Source organism: Cygnus olor, chromosome 23 (assembly GCF_009769625.2).
Source record: "Cygnus olor isolate bCygOlo1 chromosome 23, bCygOlo1.pri.v2, whole genome shotgun sequence".
Taxonomy (NCBI): domain Eukaryota; kingdom Metazoa; phylum Chordata; class Aves; order Anseriformes; family Anatidae; genus Cygnus; species Cygnus olor.
Window position 1 is genome coordinate 3,999,568 of NC_049191.1, and position 25,406 is coordinate 4,024,973.

Consider the following 25,406-nt stretch of genomic DNA (forward strand, 5'->3'; position numbering starts at 1 on the left):
GGTACGGAGGGATTTGAATCACTTGTGCATGGAGTTTCAGAGGCTACAGGTAGGCGCAGAAGTGAGTGAAGTGCAAACCTAGGGCAGGAGAGTGAACTGTGGCTGAAAGGGTTTGTGAAGCATCTTGTGTTGCCCGTTGGATGTCCCTCCCTTGGCTCTGTTGCCTCTGCCCACCCCACTGCCGTGTGGAGATGGTTCCACGCTTGTTCACAAGCACCCGTGCTTTCTGTGCCGGTACTGTCACACCTGACACAGCTTAACGCTGGTGAGTGTGCCAAAAACTGTGTTTGTCTCGATGCTGCAGGTAGTGTAACTCTAATTGTACCTGTTGAACTTTAAAATATGGCAGAGGTTTAGTTTACGGGGAGGGCTCAGCAGCAGGAGGTTAAATCCCTCGTCCCTGGATGCGTGCAGAGGGTGCTGGAGCTGGGACCTCCGTGGCCTTACCGGTGTTGGTGTTTTACAGCAGGTGGAGCCCTGGGCAGCTCCGCAGGATGTGGAATGTACTGGAAATGGCAAAGTTTGGTGTGGCCTCTTCCTTTTGATTTGGGTCGCTTTTTGGAAATAATGGTCAGTTGATAAGTCCTCTCAGCAGCTCAGAAGTTTTTCCCGAGCGATTCACCGTTGGCCAGGGACTCTCAGGTGGAGGTTCTCTGGCCTTCCTTGGCATAGCTGCTGAATCTGGACCCAGGTCTCTTCCCTGAGCTGCTGTAGGTGTTAGCAGTCAGTTAGGCTAATGCTCTGTTGCTGCTTTTCAACTTTTTCTACGGTTTTCTACGGGCTTATATAGCTGATCGATTTTGATAGACGTGTCACAGAACGGTTTGGGGAGCACAGGTAGTTTTATTCTCTTGCTTGGTTTAAATCCAATATGAATGTGATGCCAGTTGACTGATATGTACGGAAAACGATTCCCCTTTCCCAGCATTGTCCATCACTCACACCGTTTTTATAGCCGACGTGGGAATCCGCTTTGTAACTTCACTGCCTGTGGTGACTACTTGTCCTCGTCTTTGGGCAACAAGGGGTTGGAGACACGAGGAAAGCGCGCGCTCTTCTTCCAAGACCTCTTCATTTCCATAAGGTCCCATCCAGATTCGGCCTCGGGGAGGTGACCAGCTCATTCCGTGTGCTCACAGGACGGCGTTAACCGGTGTCAGCGCTGCTCAGCACCTTCTCAGCTCAGCCCTCGGGATCCGGCGGTCCCTGTCCCCCCGAGCGGCCCGGGGGTGGCCCGGGAGCAGCTGCGGCCTCGTGCTGAATTGGCAGGACCCGGCGGGCTCTTTGTACCGGCGCTCAGCAGCCAAACAATAGTTTGTGCTCGCGGGGCCATGTGGCGAGTCACGTGCGCCGCGCTGTTTCTGCCGGGGTCCTTGCCCATCTGTTCTCGGCTCTTTCTGGGTTATCAGGCGCGGGTCCAAGTCCTTGCAGGCAGCCAGCTCCGTGGCCAGAGATTACGAGCACTAACCTTCCTGGCAGGGGTGGCGTGGCTTTGCTTTTATGCAGATTAGCCATGTGCTTCTCACTTCAAGGCGTTCCACAGGAAAAGACGGGTTTCCTGTGTTTGGCTCTCGGTGGGCGTCTCCGGCGCGCTTTGGGGCCGGGGCCCGCGCGCGTGGCGAGAGCGCTCGGGAGAGGGATTACAGCGATCGGCCCCCCCCCTCCATCCACCTCCGCTGCTACGTCACCACAACACAACCACACGCGCGCTCATACTGTTGGTGTCATTCATTCAGTGCCAAGATTGCTTTAAAAAATTCCCTTGGCCCCAGTTCAAACAGGAGTACAGCTGGGATGTGTTAGATTTTAGGCAGTCTGCCCTCAATTTGAGATGAGTTATAAATAGCAGTGCCGACTTCCTTAACTACCACTCTCCGAGGTAAAATGCAGGTTAATTACTGTGGGAATCAATTAGGGCTTCTCTCGGTTAAACAGCCAGGAATGCTTTTTATTGTTTTTTATCACAAAAAACGGACAACAAATCTGCTCAGGAAAAGATTTTGGATCCAAGGTGAGAGCTTAGTGCTTTTTTTTTTTTTTTTTTTTTTTTTTTTTTCCTTTTTATTTTTAGTTTTTTGGGGGCAGCTGAGGAAACCAGTTGTGGCCAATACCTCTGTTTGCCAATAGCCGAATGACGCTGATTTGAAACTGGAGAGCTCAGTAAAGAGCTCTCCTCCCTTTTCTTCCCCTGGCCTAATAAAGTACAAATATGTAATAAGGTGATGGGGAAGGTCAGAATTACACTTTTCTGTACGGCTGTGGAGGGTTTGGCTCTTGCTTCCGAAGTGGGATTTACCTCTTTTCTTTACTCATTTTCCTGCTGGGGCCATTAAGCAAGTCCCCTCCAATTTCAGCAAACTGCTTTTTGGAGAGGCCAAACTCTTCTTCTGCAGGACAAAATCTAAGAATTATTTGTGAAATCTTCTTGTCCACTTAGCGCTTCTTTTCTTTATTTTGTTATTTACTTTTTTAGAAAGCTGTACCTGTCTGCTCGTGCGGCGGGGAAGCAGGACTGCTGGCTGTCAGTTTTTCTCCGCTCGGGGCTGGTTTTTGTTGTAAAGCTTTTTGCCCTGCTCGCCCAGCCAGGAGGCTCTGCCGCTGGTTTTTAGCTGCTTCTCACGGTGCTGCTTCATGGTGGGGGTCTGACGTGCTTTACATGGCACATACTGATCTGGAGAGCTTTTGAACTCTGCCATTTAAGCTTGCTTTGGGCTTGCTGTTACAAGCTCTTAGGCTAGAAATATCTTAAATTTCCTTGAGAACTCAGCAGTTTCTCTGGAGCGCTGGCTTTCGGTTGCTTTCATTCAACGCCGTACCAACCAACTTCACTTTTTAAAGTTTGACTGGTGACAGGGCTGTGTTTTGCCAAGTTTTGGTACTTAACAGTGTTAGAAAACAGCAGAGATACCGAGATTGAAGGGAGAATAGAAGCAATTCCTATGAATGCAAGGAGGTGTAAGCAGGGGGTCTGGACTTCAGTGATCAAGGAGCGACACTTTCTCTCAATTATGTCTCTCTGTGGCAGGGCCTTTGCTTTTGAAGTGTAATCACAGTAATCTACTCCTGTGGTTTCCTATTGAAAGGATTTCCCATATATCAGTCCAGAGAAGACTCTCCAGCCTTTTGCAGTCGGAGCGTGGTATTTCCTTACTTACCCTCAAGTGCTTTTGCAAGTGAGCAGCCATCGCTTCCTCTCGGCTTTGCCATCCCTCCTGACAGCGGCGTGCAGAGGAGCCGTGCTGCACCTCCGCTCCTCGCTCCAGCTCTTGGATCGATCAGCACTTCGCTGTATTTCAGCCTGGACTGCTCTTTTCTGGGAGGCACGTGTGGTTAAATTTACCTACAAGGATTGAGAGAGCAGAGTCAAGTAGGCTTTCTGATGGTATGCTCTCGAAGACAGAGCAACGCTGCTAGGAGGAGAGGAGTTGAAGCCCTGTCAGCGCAGTAGGTGTCTGTCTTTTTTGGGAGATTTGGGAGGAAGGAACAAGGTGTTGCAGCATTTGAGATGTACACGGCAGCCCCAGGGAACACAAGTTAGCCTGTTGTTTGCAACAGGTCGGGTGCGTGTATGAACTATTGTTCCTTTGTTGGAGGAAATCAACTGGCATTTACTTTTCTTCTGCTTATAGAGTTTTACTTATAAGGCTGCGATGGGGAGTGATGCTCTTCGTGTTTGTTTTTAGCATCTCTGGGTGCTAGGCCTCGTAGGAGAGCGGCAGTTCAAAGCCACGCAGTTTGGAAGCACGTCGAGTCCTCCCACGCTGAGCCATCAGGGTGACGACTTGGTCACATCCTGGAAATATGTTTGGGTTTTGTGTTTTGGGTTGCTTTTTTCTTTTCTTTCTTCTTTTTTTTTTAATGGCTCTATAAACTGTTCCAAATGTTTCTTGAAATTTTTTAACAGTCGTCATGCTTCCTGTAAAAGTCATGGAAAAGTGGATCTTCACCTTGTTTCTGTCCTTCCTGAAGATCTGATTAGCTTTGTGGGTGACCACAGACAAGAAAATCTGTGCACAGGAGGCAGCGTGTGGTGTGTGCATACTTAAAAAAGAAAAGAAAATGAACAAGAATGTATTTGAGAAGCTGCTTTTGCTAGCGAGCTGTGAAGATGAGGTAACTACTAGGGGGAAACAAGTAACCAATGGAAAAGATGATGAAATGTTCAGGAACCAAAAGTTGCCCTTGAGCAGGTAGCAGAAGAAAGGCACAGCCCCTGTTTTTTGGGGGTAGGATGAAAGAGCATTTACTTACAAAGGCTAGGGGCAAGGAAGCTGTCCTGGTGGTACTGTTTTAACATACCAAAGAAGATAGTGTGGGGAGGGAAAAGATGTCAGTAATCTGAGGTGGTACCCACAAGGCAAGCTTGGGAAGCATTCGGGACAATTGCTTGGAAGATGTAAACGCAATTTGCATCCGTTAGGGTGTATTAAAGCTCCACATGGATGTTCCCATTCAGGAGGTAGTCAGCGTAGCTCTGAGGATTCAGACTGAAGCACTCCAAGGCCTTTTTACATTTTTTTTTTTTTTTTTTTTCCTTTCTGTCCCCATGAATGGAAGCTCCTCTTCAGAGCTTGCAGAACCCCTGTGTGGAGGGGTACGGCCTCCCGGGAGCGATGCAGTGCTCCTCCGGGCTTCTTCCAGGGCACTGCAGCCTCAATCTGTGCTCCTTGGCAGTAGCATCTGCAGTAACCTCGGCATAAACCATGAACTTCTCCAGGGCTGTTTTAGTATGGACTAAAACGGGGGAAAAATGAGCACAAAGGACTGTAGCAGGGCATGTTTCTCTGTAAAAATGTCTTGATGGAGAGAATCGTATTGGCTCAACATACATGGTTGTCTGTGAGCAACTTCTGTACAATGGCAAACATCGTGTTTGGAGGGGTGTTTGGATCTGAACGGGAGGGGAGGAGGGGGCTTGGATCTCGTTCTTCATCGATTTGTGCCACGTTGGTGCAAATTGCTCTCGGGGAGCCTGCTTTTGGCTGAGCGGGTCACACCACCTTGCCGAAAGTGGGGTGCTTCGCCTGCCCTCCCCGTGAAATTCCCTCCCGTGGCCCACAAGAGCGCCATTAACTCCCCGTTGTGCCCCTACTCACTTCTTTTTGGCGTGGGCATGGTGCTGTGTGGCTTGCCTGGCAGGCACGAAGTAGCAGACAGCTGGTCAAACAAATGTTTTCAGGGTCTGCGTGTTGGGACTTCAAGCTGTGCTGGCTGTTGAGGTAGGATTTTCTGAAGTGTAGCATACTGCACGAACTTTTTCCTAGGAGGGCAGATTCTGCAAGCATAACCGAAATACTGTGCTGGTGTCTGGGATTCTTTCAGCTTTCCAGCAGGAGCTGGCTTTGTGCGATATTTGCTTGTGCAGGCCTGTAGTGCCACTCCTCAAGCACCTGATCTCGGCAAGAGAGGGTGGATCCGTACAAATACCACCCTAGGGCTAGTTACAGGAAGGAATGGTGTAATAGAGAGCCCATTGTCATGGTGATGTGGTGGAAAACGTCTAATTGGTATTAGTTAGGTCATCGGGAGATCAGGGAGCAGTGCTTATTCAGCCCAAGTGATGGAGGTTAAAGACTGCGGCTGGGATTCATTTAGAGGTCGCTACGCCAAATCAGGCTGAAGGCAGACCTCGCTTTAGTGTGGTAATGCAACTGCCTAGGTAGAAGGGCTGTGTTTTTGAGGTTTGTAGTATTTTCAGGAAATTTGATTGACTGTTCTTATGTCTTGGCTTCAGGCAGAGGTGGTGCAGATGAGGAAGTCCTAGCAAAGTTGCATTTACTTGCTCATCTCATGATGTCTGCTCTAAAATTCAGGGCCTTGACTTTCAAGGCTGACCAGTGTTTTTTTCATGCATCTAAAGAAATTTGATTTTGAAACCTGCATTATACAAAAGGCAGCAGACACAAAGCTCTTGCTAAAAATCAAAACACAGAACTTCAGTCTTGAACACTGAACATCAGTAGCGCTACTCAGTATTACTACATCAACGTGGAATAATTGAAATGCGCAAGTGTAAATTAACAGCCTGTAGTGTTTTGGGAGACCTTGTTAAATGTGAAGGAAGAAGCATTTCTTGCAAATATTTAAATTTCCAGCGTAAATTTACCTTGTTGTGGAATATCTGGACATTAAACTACTGCCTGCCATGGGGAAAAGCCACTCACACTGATAATTCATCTCAGTGATCCTTCTTGCCTTTTTTCTGTCCTCTGGCCATAGGAGATCTGTCAGCATAAAATGACTTCTCATTGGGTTTGTTCTTTGTGAAATGTCTGTGGGTTTGAAAGGGCAGCAGGAACCGTGCTGTACTTCAGAATGTAACCGTGGGTTGTAGCACCTGAGAAGGAGCAGGCTGGCTTCTGCTTCTCTGCACCAACTTGTTGAAGTTTTCTTCTGGGGGTTCTTTGGAGGTTGGGAACAATTCTTGTATGCAGCCGGATGTACATCATGTGTCGCAACTTGCTTTGCAGCCTTCAAGCCCAATGGATCAGATGGGGAAGATGAGGCCTCAGCCATATGGAGGAAACAACCCATACACACAACAGCAGGGACCTCAGGCGGGGCCACAGCAAGGACATGGCTATCCTGGACAGCCATACGGGCCGCAGACTCCCCAGAGATATCCCATGGGAATGCAAAGCAGGACGCAAAGTACAATGAGCAGCATCTCGTATGCACAGCAGGTAGAGCACCCAAGCTTCTCTAGTCTCTGTTTGCAGCAGGGGCAGGCAGAAGAGCAGCAAAGTACCGTGCCTAACGAAGGGACCACCTTCAACCAGGTTGGAATCAGTTGCTTAGGTAAAATGACGTTTCTTTAGGCTATATGTTGCACCACACCTGAATCCAGGTGTGATCCATGTATGAGGATCTGTGAAAGCCTTACTGAAACAAGAGGTAGCAGCAGAGCAGTGAATCAGAACCAAGGAAAAAATAAATAGGAAGGGGACTAAGGTACTCACACCACTGTATTCTGTTAATGACAAAGCTGTTCCTTACACTGGAAATGACTTCCAGGTCAGTTGTGGCTCACTAAGTAAACCAAGTGGCTCCTGTTGGACTGTTGGCAGGATTTAAAAGGCTGTCCTTTTTTTCTGGAGCAAGCCTTCTTTTCTTTTAACATTACTGTCATTGAAGTGTGTCAAATCCCTAAAAACTTAGTTATGGTGTGTAATTTATTACTAACCGATAGTGTCATACACAAGTGACTTTCGATATTGTCTGGGAGGCTTTCTTACATAGGTAGTGGCATTTCCAATACCTTCCCAGTTAACTGCTCTGCATAGCGCTCTAAATTGTTGCTTCTTGAGTATGATCTTAATTTGTGTGCGTACTTAAAATTGCTTCTTAACCGGTATAATTCTACCCTCTTCTTCTGCAGATTCCGCCTTATGGACAGCAGGGTCCCAGTGCATATGGGCAGCAAAGCCAGACTCCATATTACAACCAGCAAAGCCCTCATCCCCAGCAGCAGCAGCCTCCATATTCTCAGCAGCCTCCATCCCAGACCCCTCACTCTCAGCCTTCTTATCAGCAGCAGCAACAGCCTCAGTCTCAACCTCCACAACTTCAGACATCGCAGCCTGCGTATTCTCAGCAGCAGTCCCAGCCGCCCCATCAGCAGTCCCCAACTCCATATCCTCAGCAGCAGTCCACAGCCCAGCAGCATCAACAGAGTCAGCCTCCCTACTCCCAGCAGCAGTCACAGTCGCCCTACCAGCAGCAGCAACAAACTCAGCAGACAGCTTCCTCAGCTCTTTCTCAGCAGTCATCTTCATACCCTCAGTCGCAGCCGCAGCAGCAGCAGTCTGCATATTCCCAGCAACGCTTCCCCCCTCCTCAGGTAGGCTGGCTCGTGCTTTGGTTCCTTCTGCGAGTGGTTTTCTTAAGAAACTCGGGCGAATCGTTTTCTTTGTGCGTTAGTCGGTTGAGCTACGCGTCAGCAAGCTGGCTGGAATGATTGCGATAATAGATGTGCTGCCTTCTCTGTTGTGTCTAGATCTGTATCTTACAGAGATGTTATGGTGGTAACAGGCTGAGCCGCGGTAACACTGCAGTTTTGAAGACTAGTTCTGAGTAAATGCTGCTGATTGGCAATACTGGTCTAAAGGATTTCATACTGGCATGGTTTTTACACTGTGGTCTCTGGAAGATCTCCAGGTGGTCTACAGAGCTACTTGGATTAGCACAATAACAGGGCATTTCTGAGTCTACAAAAAAAACCTGTTTCCTGGTGCTTTTCTATCTCAGTCCAAGACTTCAGGAGGTGTATTGATCACGCAGAGGAAGTGAGCATGGGAAAGCTCCTTGGTTCCTTGCTGCTTGGGTGGAGTTTTTTTCACAGACATTTGCAGATGGCAGCACAAGTGGAAATTGAGCCAATAAAAGACGTTTTGTGGAGTGACACATAGATGGGAGAGTTTGCTCTTAAATGTAAAACTTGGCTTTAGGGAGGAGGAATAAAACATGAAGCATGTGGAATTGAAGATAAAGATCATGAAGCAATCTTTTTTTTTTCCCAGTGTGTTTATTTTCAGCAAGGTTTAATATTATTTTAATAGTCGTGTGAAAAGCTAGCTGGGACCTTTCAGCAAACATTTCAGTGCATTGAAGGTAGCGTACGAAGAGTTGAAGATTTTAATTGACTTGCCGTGTTTGTGTAATAAAGTACTTAGAGCTGTTGTAAGATCTTAGAAGATTGAGAAGCCAAGTGGGCAGTCTCCCAGGCCAGTCTCTGTTCTTCAGGATCTGTCTGTAATAAGGAAAAGCTGGATAATTATTGTTTTGTCATGGTTTGAACTTCAACTTCCAACAGTCACTATGGTAGTCCAGCAACGTTTATCCTCCTGTGGAGCGGTAGGCGTGCTGGCTTGAACTCCTTACTGCCCTATTTCCAGTTTTGGGCAAATGTCACCGAGGGTACATAATTCTTCCACAGTGTGAGAATACATCAGAGTGATTCCAGCAGAGCCTTTATTTTATTCACATCTGTGTTTTTATTTGGTGTGTCTTGATGTTTCAGGAGTTATCTCAAGAATCATTTGGGTCGCAGGCATCATCTGCTCCCTCAATGGCTTCCAGTAAAGGGCAAGAAGACATGAACTTGAATCTTCAGTCCAGACCTTCTAGCCTGCCGGTGAGTGGTGAGCTGTTGGAGGAGTGAATGGGGTGAGGGCAATCAGAAGCACAGCAGGATAAATTAGCACTGGTGGTATTCCACATGGAAATGGGAATGATGGAGGCTGCCTGTGCTTTTTACCAAGTCATTAGCTTCTGGCTTCCCACTGGAGATTAAATGTAATTTACAAAAGGAATGGATCTGAGAGTGAAGTTTAACCCTAGGTACTCTGGTCTGTAAGTTCTAGCTAAAAGATTTCTTGAGTTTTCTGTTCATAGTGTCTGAAATACCTGGCTACTGTTAGAGTAAGTTCTGACCTTCAGGCAAAGGTGTTTCACTTTTATTTTAGTCCATTGTTCCCACTGTTGGATGGGTGGTTAAGGGCTGGTAGAGCTGTTCCCTTTCTGTGTTATTGGATCCTCATACTGCTGATTTAAGCTTCTTTGGTCCATTCTGACTTAACAGTTGGTGGAAAAGACAAGTTTATTAATACCTGGAGTGAGGAAGTTCAGTCAGAGAGACTTCCCTGATAGATGAAGAGTTATATTTTCTTTTGCATCCTGAATCTGCTTGCTGAAGGTGCAGTGAACAGTTGTGTATAAGATCAGTGCCTAGTTTTCCAGTAAGTTTTGGACCAGAATAGTTCAATTTTGGGTTAAAACTTCATGAAGAAAATGGAGAAAGGTTAGAAGTTTTAAGTTTTAAGTCTCTCTGTGCCTCTGACTTAGAAGAACAGTATTGAGCTGCTGAATTCAGATTTTTGCTGGTTACTTTCACTTGTAACCAGTAGGAAGTGAGTGAGTTTTTTTTATTTATTTTTTATTTAGCCACTGGCTAAGTCTGTTTTCTAAGCTGCAGTTGGATTGGTCAGAGGAAAGTGAGCTGTGTATACAGCAAAGTTATTTTTGCTCTCAGCAATGAGAACAGCTTTGTTGTGAGCCCCTTGAAATAATTCCTTTGGATTGTGGGTACAAATTGTCACCCAAAATACAAAGTGATTCTAGTTCTGACCACCTAATGGGAGTAGTTGTGGGTTGTTTCTTTTTTTCCTTCTTTTTTTTTCTTTTGGACCTAGATTACAAAGATTTAATTTGTTCTGAGGCCTGGGGAAAAATCCTTTTAAATAGCATGTTTCTTTCCACTCTGCCTCTCCACAAGTTCTTCCATGTGACCCATCTTCTGGCGAAGAATGTAGGAAAAGTGAAGCCGCTGAAGTAATTGAAGAAATTGCTCTAGCGCTGAACGGTGGGAAGTCCTGTTTAGTAGCATTGTTGATAGAGCCTTCATGAATCCTACCAATCAGCGCCCTCTGACTCAGATTATAGGAATTAGTTGCTCTGCTTAGCAGAAGTGGCTCCTTCTCAGCACCGGTGGGAATTTTTTATACCTTGTGGTTTAATGCGTTTGGCCCCTTTCAAGCTTTCCTTTTTCCCAAGCAGTTTAAGAAAAGATACGCATCTCTGCCGTAGGAGTGAGGGAAAACTTAGAAAAGAGGGAATTTTATCCAGTTTAAAAGTTTTAAATGATAACGTGTCCACTAATTTCTAATCAGATATTCAGAGGTTTTCTGAAAAGAAATCCAGGGCACAAAAATTTGGTCCAGCTTTTATAATCTGCTAGCTGTAAAGCTTATTTTCTGTTTTAAACGGACTTCATAGTCATCTTATTTTTCTGACTATCACCAAATAATTATCGTTTAAGAAAACAAGCAGTGTTTAGCTCACCTAACCCTAGTATACTTTCAGGCCTTTTCTTCCTCGGTAAGCCAAAAAAAAAAAAAAAAAACCAACGAGCAAACACCACAAACTCCCTGCAAGAAGAAAAACTCACCTCTGTTCTTACGCGTGCTTCATAATTCTTTGCCCCTCTAATTAGGGTACTGTAGGGCAAGATCAGCACCCGTTTGTAAAGTGAGAATGCATCAGACAGCGATGTTGTGGAGTGGTGTAAAGAGGACCTCTGAGGTGTACGGAAGTCAACTCTTTGTTCCAGTGATCAGTGTCTTGCACGAAACTTGGCCTGGGGAAGCTTAGAAGCAGAAAAGCTGCATTGGAAGGGTGTTATCAGTTTCTTTTATCTTCCTTATATTGCTCACTCTGTCTGTTTTAGAAAGTTTTATACTAGTCAAGGGGATTCCTAGATCCCTGTTTTGCTATTATATATAACTTACAGAAGCGCAGTTAGTTTGTGGGTCTTTAATTTTTTGTGGAGTTCTGAGTCCTCTTCTAAGCCTCCGTGGGCACTGTGGAATAGCTCACTGGGTATCCTGGAATCTGGGCAAATCGTACGATGCATCATCTTTAATTAAACATAGATCAGCTCCAGGAGGAAAAGGAGGTTGTTGCTTTTAGGTAATTATTTACGAAGTGTTAAATTTATGTACCCAGTGCCTTTACGAGACTTTAGCCTTTACACATTTAATACTGTGCATCGTATTAATGCCGGAACTTCAAGCAGTAAAAGTGGGAATATATCTTTGGCTGACACTGTCACCGTTTCAGGAAGTGGTGGTCTCCTAGAGATGTTAAGTGTTGGTTTGGCAACGTGGTCAAGTTGTTCAACTCCTGTCAGATCTTGCTGGTTTGTTAGGATCTGCCTGAGAAATGCAACGTTGATCATTCTGGGTGGAGGTCTTCAGGGTATCCTCCTGGCAGTGATTTTTGTGTCCCTAACTAAACTTTTTTCTGACTGTGTTCCTGTATTAAGACTTTTAACAGCAGAAGAGTCAAATTACTGATTGCTCTAGTGCTTTGTCTGAACATCTGTAAGTAGCAAAATGTCTGGTCTTCTATTTCTGCTGGTGTTACTAGGCTGTTCTAGCTAAAGTATTCCTTGGTTTGTTGTTCCCTTTCTGAAGATTGTGCCTGCTGCACTGGGGGAGAATGCTGCTGCCCGTGTGAATGTGCTGATGTCTTTTAAAGAGTAATGCATCCACACGAGTGTCCTGGCTGGTACTCTTTTCCTGTAGTAGGCTGGATGAAGAATTTCTCTGAAGAATTTGCTGCTTCCCTAGGGAATCTCTTGTCAGGATTGCAGCTAAACTAAACTTAGATTCCAATTGTGTATGGGAGAAGTGAAGTGTAGTCTTTTGTGTCTGGGTGTAATAGAGGAATAGTAATCCATAGCATAAATCTTACTCTCCCAGGAGATTCCCTAGTCTCATCTCTTCAGCAAAGAATTCTTCTTGGCAAGTTATATCCAGTTTATTCAGTGTTTCTACCTTTGGAGGCTTGGATACAGAATCTGTAGAAGTCAAATATTTCTAACTATTAATTACCTTCTGCTTAGGCTTTGAAGATGCTCTGGTAACAGGTACAGGGGAAGCAAACAAGGTGCTAGGGCGTCCACTTGGGTTTGGATTGAAGTCAGTTCTGCTGCAGAAATCTCTGGAGTTTTGGGATTGTTGGAAGGAATTTCGTATCTCCTTGTGCAACGTGGAGCAGAGTGTTACGTTGCCTTGGTCTCTGCCTTGAAGGAGTCAACTACAGGTTCCTGGTGTCTTTGAAGTGGATGCGGAGTAGAGCACAGAGACAGTGCTTGCCATGCTGTTAGCACCTTCCTAACCACAGAAGTTGATAACTGTGGTGTTAGGACCTTTAACAGATTGGCCCTAAAAGCCATGTATAGAGCAAAACTGATTTGCTACCAGTATATACTGGCTGTATGTGCTTTTCATTGGACTTTCTGCGATTTCTTTAGTGAAGTTTTTCTATCTGTAGAAACCAAAACTTGTGTGAGGCACACTGGTATCAGCAGTGCTTTGATGGGAAGGGTTCTGCTTGGGGCAGGACTTCTGGCTGAACCAGGAGGGCAGATACTGGCAGGGTTTTGGAGGTGCTGAAATAGCAAGGTTGCATTTGAATTTTTGTTGCAGTAAATGCATAATGAAGCAAACTGGGGCAGCTTGTACAGAAGTTTCAGAATTCCAGTCACAGAATGTCTTTAGTCGGCTTTGGTCAGTTTACTGTGTAGCTTGAGGGAGGAACCCCATTCCTTTTCTGGGCAACTGATTTTCATCTCAATGTGGAGTGGGAAATCATTTTAATCTCAATATTTTGCACTGCTGGCAAACTGTTTCTCATTTAGCTGCATTTCAGTTTGGTTCATCACCAACTTCAGGTCTGAAAAGCGTCTTATCAATGGCAGGAAGGAGTATAACCAACTGCAAACAAATTCCTGGTCTGTTTAACTTTTGAACGTGTGTTCTGGTCTTGGACTTTTTGCATTATGGACTTAGCAAAATTAGACTATGGGAAGGGAGAGAAACGAAGCTGCTGAGTTCTTGCTGGTAGAGAAGTGACTCTTGTGAACATCCCCAGTGTCGTGGGGTATTTTTTGTTTGATTACTTCTTCCTCATAAGCCAAGTAGTTTCTGAATCTGGACATGCTGCAGGGTGTCAGGAAAGCACTGTTTGGATTTGCCAGTTTTACAAGGTGGTCGTTTCAGCTTGCACTCTGCAGGTACTTGAAGTGGAATAAAGTTGAGCTCTGTCAGCTGCATCCCCTGACCTGGAAATAACCAATGCAACAGCCTGACATACAGTGAAAAACTCTCTTAAAGCTGCTGTGGATGAGGACGGAGGCGCAGCCCAGGAAATGAATGTTTTCTTAAAAATTCTTTGAGCTTAATATTTTTCAGTTTGGCAATTTGTTTTTGGGGGAAGGGAAAAGAAACTTTTATAGTTGAATCTCTTGGTCACTTCAGTCGCTCCCTCCCCCCCATACGGGACTTCCTGCTTATGTTTGGTTTGTATTTGGCCTTCTGAGCTTGTCTTATTACTTGCCTTGAGAGAGGGATTAGTGGTGTATGCATTTCGAAGCAGGGGAGTTGCAAGCTCTGGTGACTGGGCATCGCAGTGGGTGTGCGGATGAACACATCAGCACCTGGAGGCTTGCCCCAAGGAGTGCAGTACCTGAAACACTGGTACTGGAGAGATTGGTGCCTTCCAGTTTATGCTGATGGGAAGGTTTCTATCCCCAGTTATGGTATACGGGGAATTTAAAACATTTTTTATCCTGACCAGGGCTTCTTTGTCTAAGCTTTTCTTGGTGTGTGCGATCTTGGCAATCAGTTTTGTGTGGTTTCTTAAGAAGGCCATGCTTGTTTTATAATTAATTTTAATTTTGCTACTAGCCTTTACAGATGCAGAGTGTAGAGTGCTGCTTGCAGAGCTACCCTAATCTTCCAGCCACTCCAGTGACATGCTTCGTGCGTCTGACCTGCTTCTCAGGGCCGCTCTGCTATTTGTCCATGTGGCAATTTCTCTCCTCCCACCCCTTCCTCCGGGCTGGAACCGAGCTGATCTGACCTGGTGCTCAGGAGGAAGCTCCCCACCCCGTGGTGCATCTGTCGGGCCTCTCTGGGCCACACCAAACCCTCTGCCTTCGCCGTCTCCCCCTGGCGAAGCCAAGAAGCGTCCCTTCAGAAATCACACTGCGCTGGGCCGCTGCTGCAGCTCGGCTTCACAGGAGCCTGCGCTGGCAGCAGATTGCGCTATGCTCGATGCCGGGCTCGTTTCCTGTTTCTATTCTAGTCGTTAGCGGCTCAGCTCTGCTTCCTGCCTGTACGCCTTACACAGATTCCCCTAACTGGAACCTTTCGTTTTCTCAGGAGCGATTTCGGTTACAGGCCTAACGGAAGCACGGAGCGGCCATCTCGGCGGGGAGGGCCTGGACGGCGGCCGCAGCTTGCTCAGGAGCCGGGCCCTGTACGTTCCCGAGGCCGGGTTTAGGCCCAGCTGGAGGGACTAGGCGGGTCAGCGTTTAATCAGGAAATTGCTGTAGGATGACCAGTTCTGATGTTGGATCCCAAACAATAGTCTGTGCTCTCAGTCACACGCATCCCCTGGAAATACAGAGCGTTCTTGCACCGTAAGTGCTGAAGCACACGCCTCGTGAGATGACCCTCTGCTTCTAAGCACGCTTTCAAGCAGCTCACTGTTGTAGGGTAGGGAAATCAGCCTTTCACTTCCTTTTTGCTGCTGAGCTGGTGTTATCAGAGACCCTTGAAAATGTGCGGAAGCCTCAGTCAGCCTGACGTTGGAAGCAACCTAACCCTGCTGGAGATCCCAAACGGTGCAGGGGAGGGAGGGATGGTGCTGACCTGACCTTCGTGTGCTGCGTGGGGCGGTTACAGGGATAAGTGAAGGCGTTTAACTTCGCCTGACAGCACTGCGCTCATTTTAAATGCTGCCATACCTGTGCTTTCAGTTCACTGGGATCATTTTCCTAGTAATGTCATTTCGGCCTTCTGGATTGACTTGTCTCAGAGATGTGCACAGTCACAAACGCAGTGGAGAAAGCTTTCCATGTGGCTCTCGAATGCAAGGCATGGCGTGGGCCCAGGGCTCTGGCGGTGGCAACGCAGCTGGGACGGGCTTGTGCCCGTGTCCCTGGGGGTGCAAGGTTCGCGCTGAGATTTCAAACGAGGCCTGTGTGGTAATTGGAGGAGGAGTTGCGTAAATGTGTTTTATTGTAGTTTGAATCAAGCCTCGCTGAGGAAAACAGAAACGTTTATTAAAAAAAAAAAAAAAAAAAAAAATTCCTGAAGTGAAACGAAGTGGCATCTCTGGGCATTGACTGCTCTGGCAACCCCTGACCCTGAGGGTGGCAGTGGGTGTGCGTCAGTGCGTGGCATGAGCCAGGTTGCCATGGCTGTGCTTACCTCTTCCCCTGCACGCTCGCTGCTCTGAGCCAGGGCAAGAGCAGAATTGCCTTCAGTCCTTTTAAACGTCTCTTCAGTTTCTCTGTCCCATCCAGGTCAGTGGTACCTGGGTGCAGTATTTCAGACAGGCTCTCGGACAAAAGTGTTTTCCCTAGAACCACCCCAGCTGGTGGTGTCGGGGGGGCTTATCCATAGCCCTCGTGTCGCCCCATCGCTGTCTCCCTGCAGGTGCAGCACCGTTCGGAGGGAGCTGCCAGCTTTCGGCTGTCTCTTCCCAGCTTGTTCCAGCGAGGGCACTGCCAGATTCATCAGGCTTGCAAATATCCAGTGCCTTAACAAATCTCGTTCCCTCCTAAAATCTTTCTTCTTTACGCTTTTTTAGAAATGGATTCTGTCACTCTTAATTGTTTCACAGAGGCTGATGATAACACTAAAAGCGGAGTTGTTTTGAAATCTGAAGTACTGGTCTTAACAGGGGCCTTTTAAATTTTTTAATTATTTCAAACTCCTGCCTTTGCTGCATTTCTTTGCCCACCCAAGCTCCTGTGGTTGGCATGGTGGCATAATCACATGCTGAGATGACTAAATGCTTTGGAGTCTAAATTGAACACATCAGAGATTGGAAAGTGCCTTCCAGAGGAAGCACTGCTGGGGAGTTGGAATATCCTTACGGCTGGCAACAAGAGGGTAGCTTCCTGCCTCTTACGGGATTGAGCTTCTTGTATGATCTGGGCTTTGTCTTCAGACCGAAGCAGAACAACACAAAAAAAAACTCTGGAAGAAAAACAAAGGCTCTTTAAATAAACAGGTTGTGGTCTGTCACCTGAGACCCATACTAGCTTCTCACTTGCACTTTCCTTCCCAGGGCCTGGTGCTGGACCAGCCTTTCTGATTGATGTGGTCAACTTGTAGCTCTCGCTCCCCTGCATCCCTAGCACCCTTCAAAAAAAAAAAATAGTAGAAAAATCAGTGTTGCTGAGAACATCCTCTGATGATGTTGTGATAGCACTGCTCACTGTGCCCGGGTCACGCATACTTCTTTCCTGCAACCCATTTCAGGGTTGGCGTCGCTGTTGAAGCTTCAAGTTTCACCCTTTTTTTGCAGCGTGCTGCTCCTGGATGGCCAGGCCAACTTCTGCGCTAGCCAAAGTGTCAGGCAGAACTTCAGCATTTCCACTGCTGCTTTGAATGCTTTGTTGTACCAGTGGTTAGATAAACCTGGGAGTACTTTTAGCAGCTGAGCAGCTGTCAAAGGGTTAAATGGCAACTATCTCCTGGGGGGCTTTGCTGCTGTGTTTCCCAGGGTCCTGCAGAAGAGATGAGCACCCAGCGCTCCCTGGGTGGGAACGCCAGCTTTCCACACGGTGGGTTTTCCCTTCAGCGACATCTTGTTCTGTGCGTGAATCACGTTACTCCTTCTGTACTTCGTGCTGCAACCTCAGCCTTCGAATCTCTCCTCTCCAAAGAGGCAGAATATGAAATTTGTTAATCTGGTCAGTGTTTCGAGGGGGAGGACCCCCCCCCTTTTTCTTTATTTTTTTTTAATTTTATTTGGAGGGGGAAGAGAAGGAGGGGTGGCACGGAGTAGGAGCAGTAGATGTGATTAAAGCTCCTGCCGAGCAGATCTGTGGGAGTGGAGTATCGACCTCTGAAAAATCAATGGCTGCTGCGGTAGCAGTGCTGGCTGTTTTGCAAGGTCTCCCGTTGCAGGAATGTAGTAAAGCCAGCAGCACTTCCGTCTTTCTTTCTCCCTTTTTGATTTTGTACCTGCTTTCTGCCAAATGACCCGACTCACCTAGATTTACTCAGGTGGATTAGAACAGCAGCTTATTTTTGCAATCAGAGTAAAATTTCTTGTGTGACGCTGAGCCCCTCCTCCTGACAGCCTCCTTTCCAAACGCTCTTTTTCCTGCAGTGCAGCTAGAGCCAGCAGCTTCTACCAGTTTGTCTAAAGCCAGCCTGGAAGAATGAGCTTTTCAGCTTCTTTTTTGAGCTGAAACTGCACAAATCTCTCTTGCATGTTCTAGTCCCCATCTTAGGTTTGTAATTGTCAGCACTGATGCCTGAGAGGAGCTTAAACTCCTCATAAAGGCAGGGAATATGGACTCCATCTAGCAGAGGCTGAAGCCTTGATAGTGTTACGTTCCTCATACTTGTTTTACTGGGCTGGTGTTTTTTTCCTGAAGTAGTAAAAGCCTAGCACTTGTCCTTTGTTTAAGGACTCCTGGGATGAGTAAGTGGCACATAATAGAACCTGAACGTTTTTATGCATGCTTAGTTTTGTAACTGGGATCTTCGCTTTTTTCCATGAGCATGAAGCAGAACCTGAGAACCCTATTACTGCTCAGATCAGGGTTTGAACTTCTAAGAACAAATTTGAGGGGCCAAACCCAGTCATTTCATTGTATAATTGAAACTCTTTGTTCCTTCTCATTGCTGGCCTTGCCCTATTTGAAGAGGGATAGAAGAGGCAAGGCCTTAAACTTAAAAAGCTCTCGTAAAGCACAGAAGCGCGCTGTGCAGCTCATGCTACTGCAGCAGGCATCTTCCTGGGCATTCCCTGTTTCTTAACCCAGGAGAAAGTCATCTTTCCCTTGAAAACTAAAAACAAACTCTTCAGCTCCTCAGAGAGTAAAAACTGAGAGGTACGTGGCAGAGGAGGAAAGCTGTGTATGGTAAAGAAGTGTGTCGCTTGTGTTGCTAGATTTTGATTTTATTTGATTAGTCTTTGGTAGCTTGGAAATGTGGATGAGTATAGTTCCCACACAGGTATGAACTCAGAATCAGTAACAGGTAAACTGACAATTCAAAAATACATGCTGTTGGTTCCTGCCACCTGCTCCTCCCCCAGACCTGTCACGTACCGAACGGAACACTTGGCAACAGTGGCCCTGATTGTGACCTTGCTGTGAGTTCCGGTGATGCTCTGGGTGTGGAGAGAGGTTGTGCTGGAAACGCACTGTGCGTGCATCCTTCCTTCTCCTCCTCCCCTTCGTCTCTTGTCCAGCCAAAACGTGTTGGAAGAATCCCGTAGAGCTTGACCCTTTATTCTCTACACATTAACGACTGTAGAAGAGCAGAGCGAGCTGAACGATGTTCGTCCCCATCCAGGGCCCTTTCTCAGTCACTTATGTCTTTTTGGTGGTAAGTGCTGATGGGTTTAGACAGGGTTTTAAAGCATGGCAGGTGAAGTTGAGCTGGTCGTAGGTGAGGCCTGCAGGAGTGTGGGACCTTTCCAGTGTGCCTCTGGTAAGCAGGATCAGCTGGGAGACTGAAAAACTCCCTTCTGACTGTTCAGTTTGTTGGTGAGAAAAAACTTTGGAGATTGTGGATGCTGTAGATGGAGATTACTCTATCCTAATAAGTATTAAATGGGTTTTTACTGTGGCTTAAGTTGTGTTCCCCAACTCCAGCTTCTAGTTTTTACTGGGGAAGCAGTCTGAAAGAGGCAAGCTGTAAATAGAAAGGTGGTGATGGGCTGTAGGGCACTGCCTGGACCCCTTGTCAGATCTGGGGAAATCTCAAGTCAGCTTTACGAGGTGTCATTGTGCACCTGAAGGATATGCTAGATGGAGCACAGTGAGGTCTTCAGGCCACTTGGTGTTACGAGATGTGTTGCTCTGTGGGGCATAAGATGCAAGATTCAGTTGTCTGTACTCTAGAAGGAGGAACAAGTCTGTTTTCCCTGAAATAGCAGGGAGATTCTGGCCTGCCAGTCAGCTGTGTCGTTCTTGTGGTAGAGAGGACTTTTGAGGTATGCTGGGGGTGGAAATAAAGGGGAGGGAGAGGACAAGCTTGTAATTTTAGGTGTCGGTAGTTCTTGAATGAGTGGAAAGTAAGCTGCAGAGAACGTGAAATTGGAATCAAAAGTAGGTATTCCAATTAGTCAGAAGCAATGAAGAGGCTTTTTCCCTTTCAGAAAGAATCGGGGAAATAAATTTAGCCATTGTGCTGTGGTCTTGCTTGTAAGCATCTTTATGGAAACAACTGGCCTTGCAGAATTTATAACCTCTACCACATGCTTGTCTCCAGCTCATAATTTCCTTGAGTGCTATCTAGTGATCTGATAGGTGTAATGATTGTAGGCCCTGACTGCGCTCCTTCCCTCTTCCCCCACACTTTTCATATGCACTTACCTTGGGGACGGGCAGGGGAGCAGCATAGGAAGCTCGCAGTCCCCAGTGAGGAGATCAATTTACTTTCTGGTCAGTCTTCCTGCTCTTCCAGATCAGTGGGGTGGGCCGGAGCAGAGCCTTGAATCTGTTCTCTGGGGTTTTGTTACCTTGATCTGAAGTATTTCTTGTTGTTTCATCTTCGTGTTTGTTTAACAAATGAGCTCGTATCAGATAGCGAAATGGTGGTTCCCCTGTTGGTATAAAAGAAACCTCGCTGTTTCCAGCACAAACTAACCGGCTCCCTCGTGTTGGTCATGCCAGGACTTGCAACCCTCTCCCAGAGATAGATGAACTCCCCTGCCCCCTCCTTTGGGTACCAGATTGTGTGATTTCAGGCATGGTTTTGTTGTGGTGTGAAAAGAAGGTGTTAGCTGCTGAGTCCTTGTTTGTCAGCAGTACTGACAAACCCATGCTGGCATCGGTGAGGATTGGGCAACCAATCGCAGCTGGAACAGTTATCGTTTCAGGGTCCCTGTGGGCTTCCGCTATCAGGTCACATCCCAAAATAACACTGGGCAGTATTTCAAGTGAAGAAACTCAGGCTTTGGGGCTGCAGCCAGCCTGGAGTGTGAGATTCTGTGTGAAATAGTTGGAATCCCTCCAGCGTTTTTGATCTGCATGGCAGATGAGCAATAAAATGCATAAAAAACACATTGGAAACACGTGAGGAAATTCTCCAGACCCTGACGTTTCCTTCAAGTTGGCAGAGTTACTGCTGTTGAGCCTCACCTCCTGTCTCGGCTCGATTGGCTGCGCTCGCAGGAGGAGGGAAGAGGAGAGCCCTTCTCGTGGTGCTGCTGCGTCTTTCCAGGTCTCTTCCTGATGCTCTGCGGGAGGCAAATAAAACCTCGCTGGCCCTCTCCTCTTTGGACTTGGTCCAGAACCCACTGACAGCAGCAGGTCTCCATTATTGCAACGAGGTTTTCCTTTTTTTCTTCTTTTCTTTAAGGCTTCTCTGCTGTAACTGTTGTTAAAACAGTCTGCAGAGAGGTTGAGAGATTTCCTTTCCCCCAGTTTGTGGTGCACTTGAATAAATGGGATATCAAAGTTGGAGGGTGTCCTTTAGGTCTAGTTAGAAAAACACCGTGTCTTGATGGTTGGCATCCTGAGAAAATAACTTGATAGGTGGAAAACAGCTCCTTACTGATTAGCTGCTTGCACTTAAGCATTCCAGTCTCTGCTTCTCTCCTTCCACTTGCAGGAATCACACTTCTGAGAAACTTAGTGCTGCTGGATAACACACTTAGAAAATGCTGCTGTGCTGCTGGAACATTTCTTTGCTGGGAAATGACTTTATTATCGGGATTCATAAAACTTACAAATCTGTAGAGGTGAAATTTGCTTCGTGAGTTACTTGGTTTATGTGATACTGTCCTGTATCAATTCATACATGTCCTAACATCCAAGAAAGGTTTACACATAATTCATTTTTAACTTATTTAAACTGATTATCTGAGTCTGATCCAAAGCCTGAAAGCTAGAAGGCTTACTTCTCATATATGTGAGGTCCGTGATGGTATGTCAGCAATGCAGAGAGGCCCTCGCTTGCATGTCTGAAGCAACCCCGTATTAACCCACTTAATTAAAACTGAATGTTTTTAAATGACTTGCAGTACTTAGGGTAAGCTTTGATGCACAGGCAGGGTCGACGACATCAGCTTCAAAGATTGTTATCTAGTTACCTAGGAGTTAATATTCAAACAGTTTTTAACACTGCTTCATTTTATGTATCGCAGATATTTTTGGCCTGGTATTGCCAAATCATATCCTCTTATTCTGCCCGGGACATGCATGGATATCACTCACACCACGTAGCAGACGGTGACCTCCCCACATCCCGGAGGCAGACTCCTTCTGCCACTTGGAGAAGCGTCTCACTTAGGCTCCTGATAATGGAAGGGAACTTGCACGCTTCACCTTTCATACTTGCCCTGTGCCCGTCCTTTCATGCCCATACGCTGTCTTGGGTGTACATTTCTAATGTACTTTTCTTCTGAGCCTAAAAATCTCTCACTGAAATAGCGATAGTAGCTCTGCCCCTCTGGTCTGAAGGTTTAACTGCTGACCAGCAGAACTGCTGGACTGCATGAGCTTGTGGTGAGGGTTTTAAAGCTGCAGAGGGTTTTGGCCTCCAGCTTCATTTCAGTGATGATAAAAACAGTGTTTGGATGTGTTTGATGATTTAGCCTAAAAGGACCTTAAAGGAAATGTCAGTAGCTACTAGAAACAATTTTAGGTCAGGCTGAATTGACTTGTAGGTGTTCTGATCCTCTCATTGACTAGAGGGGAACCTAGATGTGTATCTTATGCCAGTAGCTGAAGTTAAATCTGATTAATCTCAGTCTTAAATGGGAATTGCAAAGGAGAGAAGAGTGTTCAGCTCTTGATTGTTTGTGTTGGTTGATGCCTTTTAATGCAAAATGTTGGAAATTCTCTCTTTGCTCCCACTTCAGATAGTGTCTTTAGTGGGATGTGGGGTTTGACAAAGTTTTCCAGGGAAAAAGAAAAAAAAAAAAAGTAGCTGCGTAAATGAGCAATGCTTCTGGTGTTACATTAGGAAGGTAGTGAAAATTGCAAAACCTCAGAGACACTATTTTTAGGCTTTTTCTGCATTTTTTTTTAGCTTTCATTGAAATAAAACAAAGCTTTTTTTTTTTTTCCCTAGGAAGATAATGCTTCATAAGTAAGCAAATGTACCTCTGAGGCTGTCGTGCAGGAAATTCTCTCTCAAACAGAAGCAGTAATGGAAGGGGTGGAAGGGCATACTGTGCACTAAGTCCTCCCATCAAGTGACCGGCATTTCCAGCTCAAATGTGGCATTTGCCAGCATTTTGATCCAATTCTGCTGTTAAAATGGACAAGATTGCCCTACTGCAGCAGACAAAGTGGTGCAGCTGATGCCCAACTCTCCCCTTTGTCCTTCTGAGTGTAGGTCTCTGTCCAACAAGTGTGATGAGGTTGTTGGATATTTCCCAGGTCTTTTTTATTCCTCCGTAACTCCAGTTTTCCCCTTCCCAAGATGCGAAGTACTGTTCTCCAGCTTAGATAATGGGGATGTGCTCTCAGAGCCTTTTCACACCTCACCTGGCAGACAGGTGTTACGGAGCGATAGGGCTCTTGCTTCTGGCAGCTGATAAGTTTGCGGTGTCCTGTGTCTGGCTGAGGTCCTTCCACATTGCACAGAGCTGGGAAAATGTCATCTGAACTGCTGCTAACCAGGGCATCGTCTGGTCAGTGTAAATGAGACCAAGGTGTCCAAGTTATTTTTCAGTCGGCTCAATCTTTATGGTGTTTTAAATGAGGTTGGCTCTGTTTGTGCTGGTCAGCTGAATTCCGTTCAGGGGAGCTTGATCTAAAACGCCTTCAGGGCTCAGTCTGGAGCTCTTCTGATCCAAAGCTGATTGCTCTTGGAAGTCTTTGAAGACTTGCGAAGGGTGGGCAAGGGCCTGGTAAGCTTTGGTCTGCCATTTCTTTACCTGCTGCGATCCTTTGAATCTCTGGCAGAGATCAAATCCCTGGAATAGTTAAAACTTCCAGCGTTCTGTTCAAACACTCCACCACAGCCTGCTCGTCTTACCCTGTTGCGGACTCATTCATGTATTCCAGGCTAACCCTGAGTAGCCAACGCACCCTAGCATCAGGCAGCCAGGACAGTCGTGCACCTTGGATTTGCACGTAATTATCTTGGACGTATCACCATTTCTCAGACCTGCCAACTGAATTTTGGTGCTGTAGCTTTGCAGTCCCTGTTGCGGCAACTGGAGATTTCAATTTCCTTAGGCTTTTTGTGCTTTTCTTTTTCAGGGTGAATACATGCAGTAGGAGAGGCATTCTCTAGCCTTGCCTTCAAAAAAAAAAAAAAAGCTGAACTTTAAAAGCTAGTATTGTAATTGCTAGTTTTTGCTACCTTTGAAGAAAGTGGGAACCCTGAAGAATGTTTTATGATTTTCTTTTAAATCTCTATTTAGTTTGTTTTTATTCATCTCAAGTGAGTAGTTTCCCAGCTCATCTGAGGTTTATGAATTAATTATGGTGAAGCAGAAGTTTTCTGTCGTTCAGAGGCTGAGCCACGTTTCTCTTCCAAGTCATGATCACATGGACTGCCTCCTCTGTGTGTATTGTTGATGCATTCTTCAAGTTCTTGCCTCTAAACTGAATTAAAAGAAGCAAGTAGGAGAATTAGACGGCTGTTTGGACCATCAGTGAACACTCAGCAAAACAGCTGGGGAGCTGTCAGGTTCAGAGACAGGCAGCAGGATAAGAGACATTCGTCAGTTACCTCGGTCTTCAGCAGCCTTCGTTACTGACAATAACATGAACCGAGTTCATTGATTTCAATTTGTAGTATGCCTAAGGGAGAAATGCAGTCTTTCTTGATGGTATATGAGAGAATAGCCCCGTGTCTCTTCATTTTTGGCTGATCTGTTTCTCTGTGTATTGCAGGACCTGTCTGGTTCAATAGATGATCTACCCATGGGTACAGAAGGAGCCCTGAGTCCTGGAGTAAGCACATCAGGGATTTCCAGCAGTCAAGGAGAGCAGAGTAACCCAGCTCAGTCTCCTTTCTCTCCACATACCTCTCCTCACCTGCCAGGCATTAGAGGACCTTCACCATCCCCTGTTGGATCTCCAGCTAGTGTTGCTCAGTCCCGCTCTGGTCCACTTTCACCTGCTGCAGTACCAGGTAACGCTCCTTGGCACGTGTTGATCTTTGGGTGCAATCGTCTCGTGCAGCTAGAGAATGAATTAAAATGGTCCGCTGGGAGAAACTGGCCAGTGTCAGTATTACATGGCTGTTGAGATCTTTTGATCTCTCTTTTTTGCTTTAAAACACCTGTAACTTTTAAAGCAAAATGGGTGGGATGGCTGGCAAACCATCAGTGTTATTTCGCAGGGTTGATGTGGCTGATCTTGCTCTTCTTTTTCTTTGCTGCGGCTAACGTACCCTTCTGAAGCTGTTTGTAGTTCTGGCTTTTAACGCTCTTGCATCCTGGATTTTGTGGTGTGCAATTTTTGTGATTAACCACTCTCCTTTTTGTGGTGTAGGCAATCAGATGCCACCCCGACCGCCTAGTGGCCAATCGGACAGTATCATGCACCCTTCCATGAACCAGTCGAGCATAGCACAAGATCGAGGTGTGTGTCTTGGGTTAAAAGGTTTATTTGTACAGATTTGTTTGTACGGCTAGATGCATAACTAAAAATTACCTGGCCTGATGATGTGATTTCTGTGGTGAGATAGCATTTAAAGACTGCACCAGCTTTATCAGCTGCAAGTGTTTAGGCACCTTGCACTAAAATCAACTGTTACTGGTCTTGTGGCCTCTTAATGTTCCATCCGAGCTAGTAGTTTGGCTTGGAAGGTGTTTTCTCTGGCTTTTGCAGCTCTTTTCTATGAATGCTAGTTGTCCAGGGTGTATGACCTTAAGCTTGAAAATGAGGGATGGTCGCA

The 25,406-nt window shown here is 46.2% G+C and overlaps 1 protein-coding gene and 1 long non-coding RNA gene across 3 annotated transcripts in view; one reads left to right on the forward strand and one right to left on the reverse strand.

The window, feature by feature from the left end:
• The window catches only part of ARID1A (AT-rich interaction domain 1A), a 61,058-nt gene that overhangs the window by 17,507 nt on the left and 18,145 nt on the right, over positions 1-25,406 (forward strand). For both annotated transcript variants that reach the window (XM_040535126.1, XM_040535125.1), the window contains exons 2-6: positions 6,471-6,683; positions 7,379-7,840; positions 9,020-9,133; positions 24,398-24,638; positions 25,001-25,090. In XM_040535126.1, coding sequence (XP_040391060.1) covers positions 6,471-6,683; positions 7,379-7,840; positions 9,020-9,133; positions 24,398-24,638; positions 25,001-25,090 — 1,120 coding nt within the window. The remainder of the gene's footprint in view (positions 1-6,470; positions 6,684-7,378; positions 7,841-9,019; positions 9,134-24,397; positions 24,639-25,000; positions 25,091-25,406) is intronic.
• On the reverse strand, positions 11,322-24,375 carry LOC121058948. Its single transcript, XR_005814400.1, has 2 exons — positions 17,575-24,375; positions 11,322-16,718 (listed from the first exon to the last, which is right to left on the reverse strand). It is a non-coding gene; the product is annotated as an uncharacterized LOC121058948 (long non-coding RNA).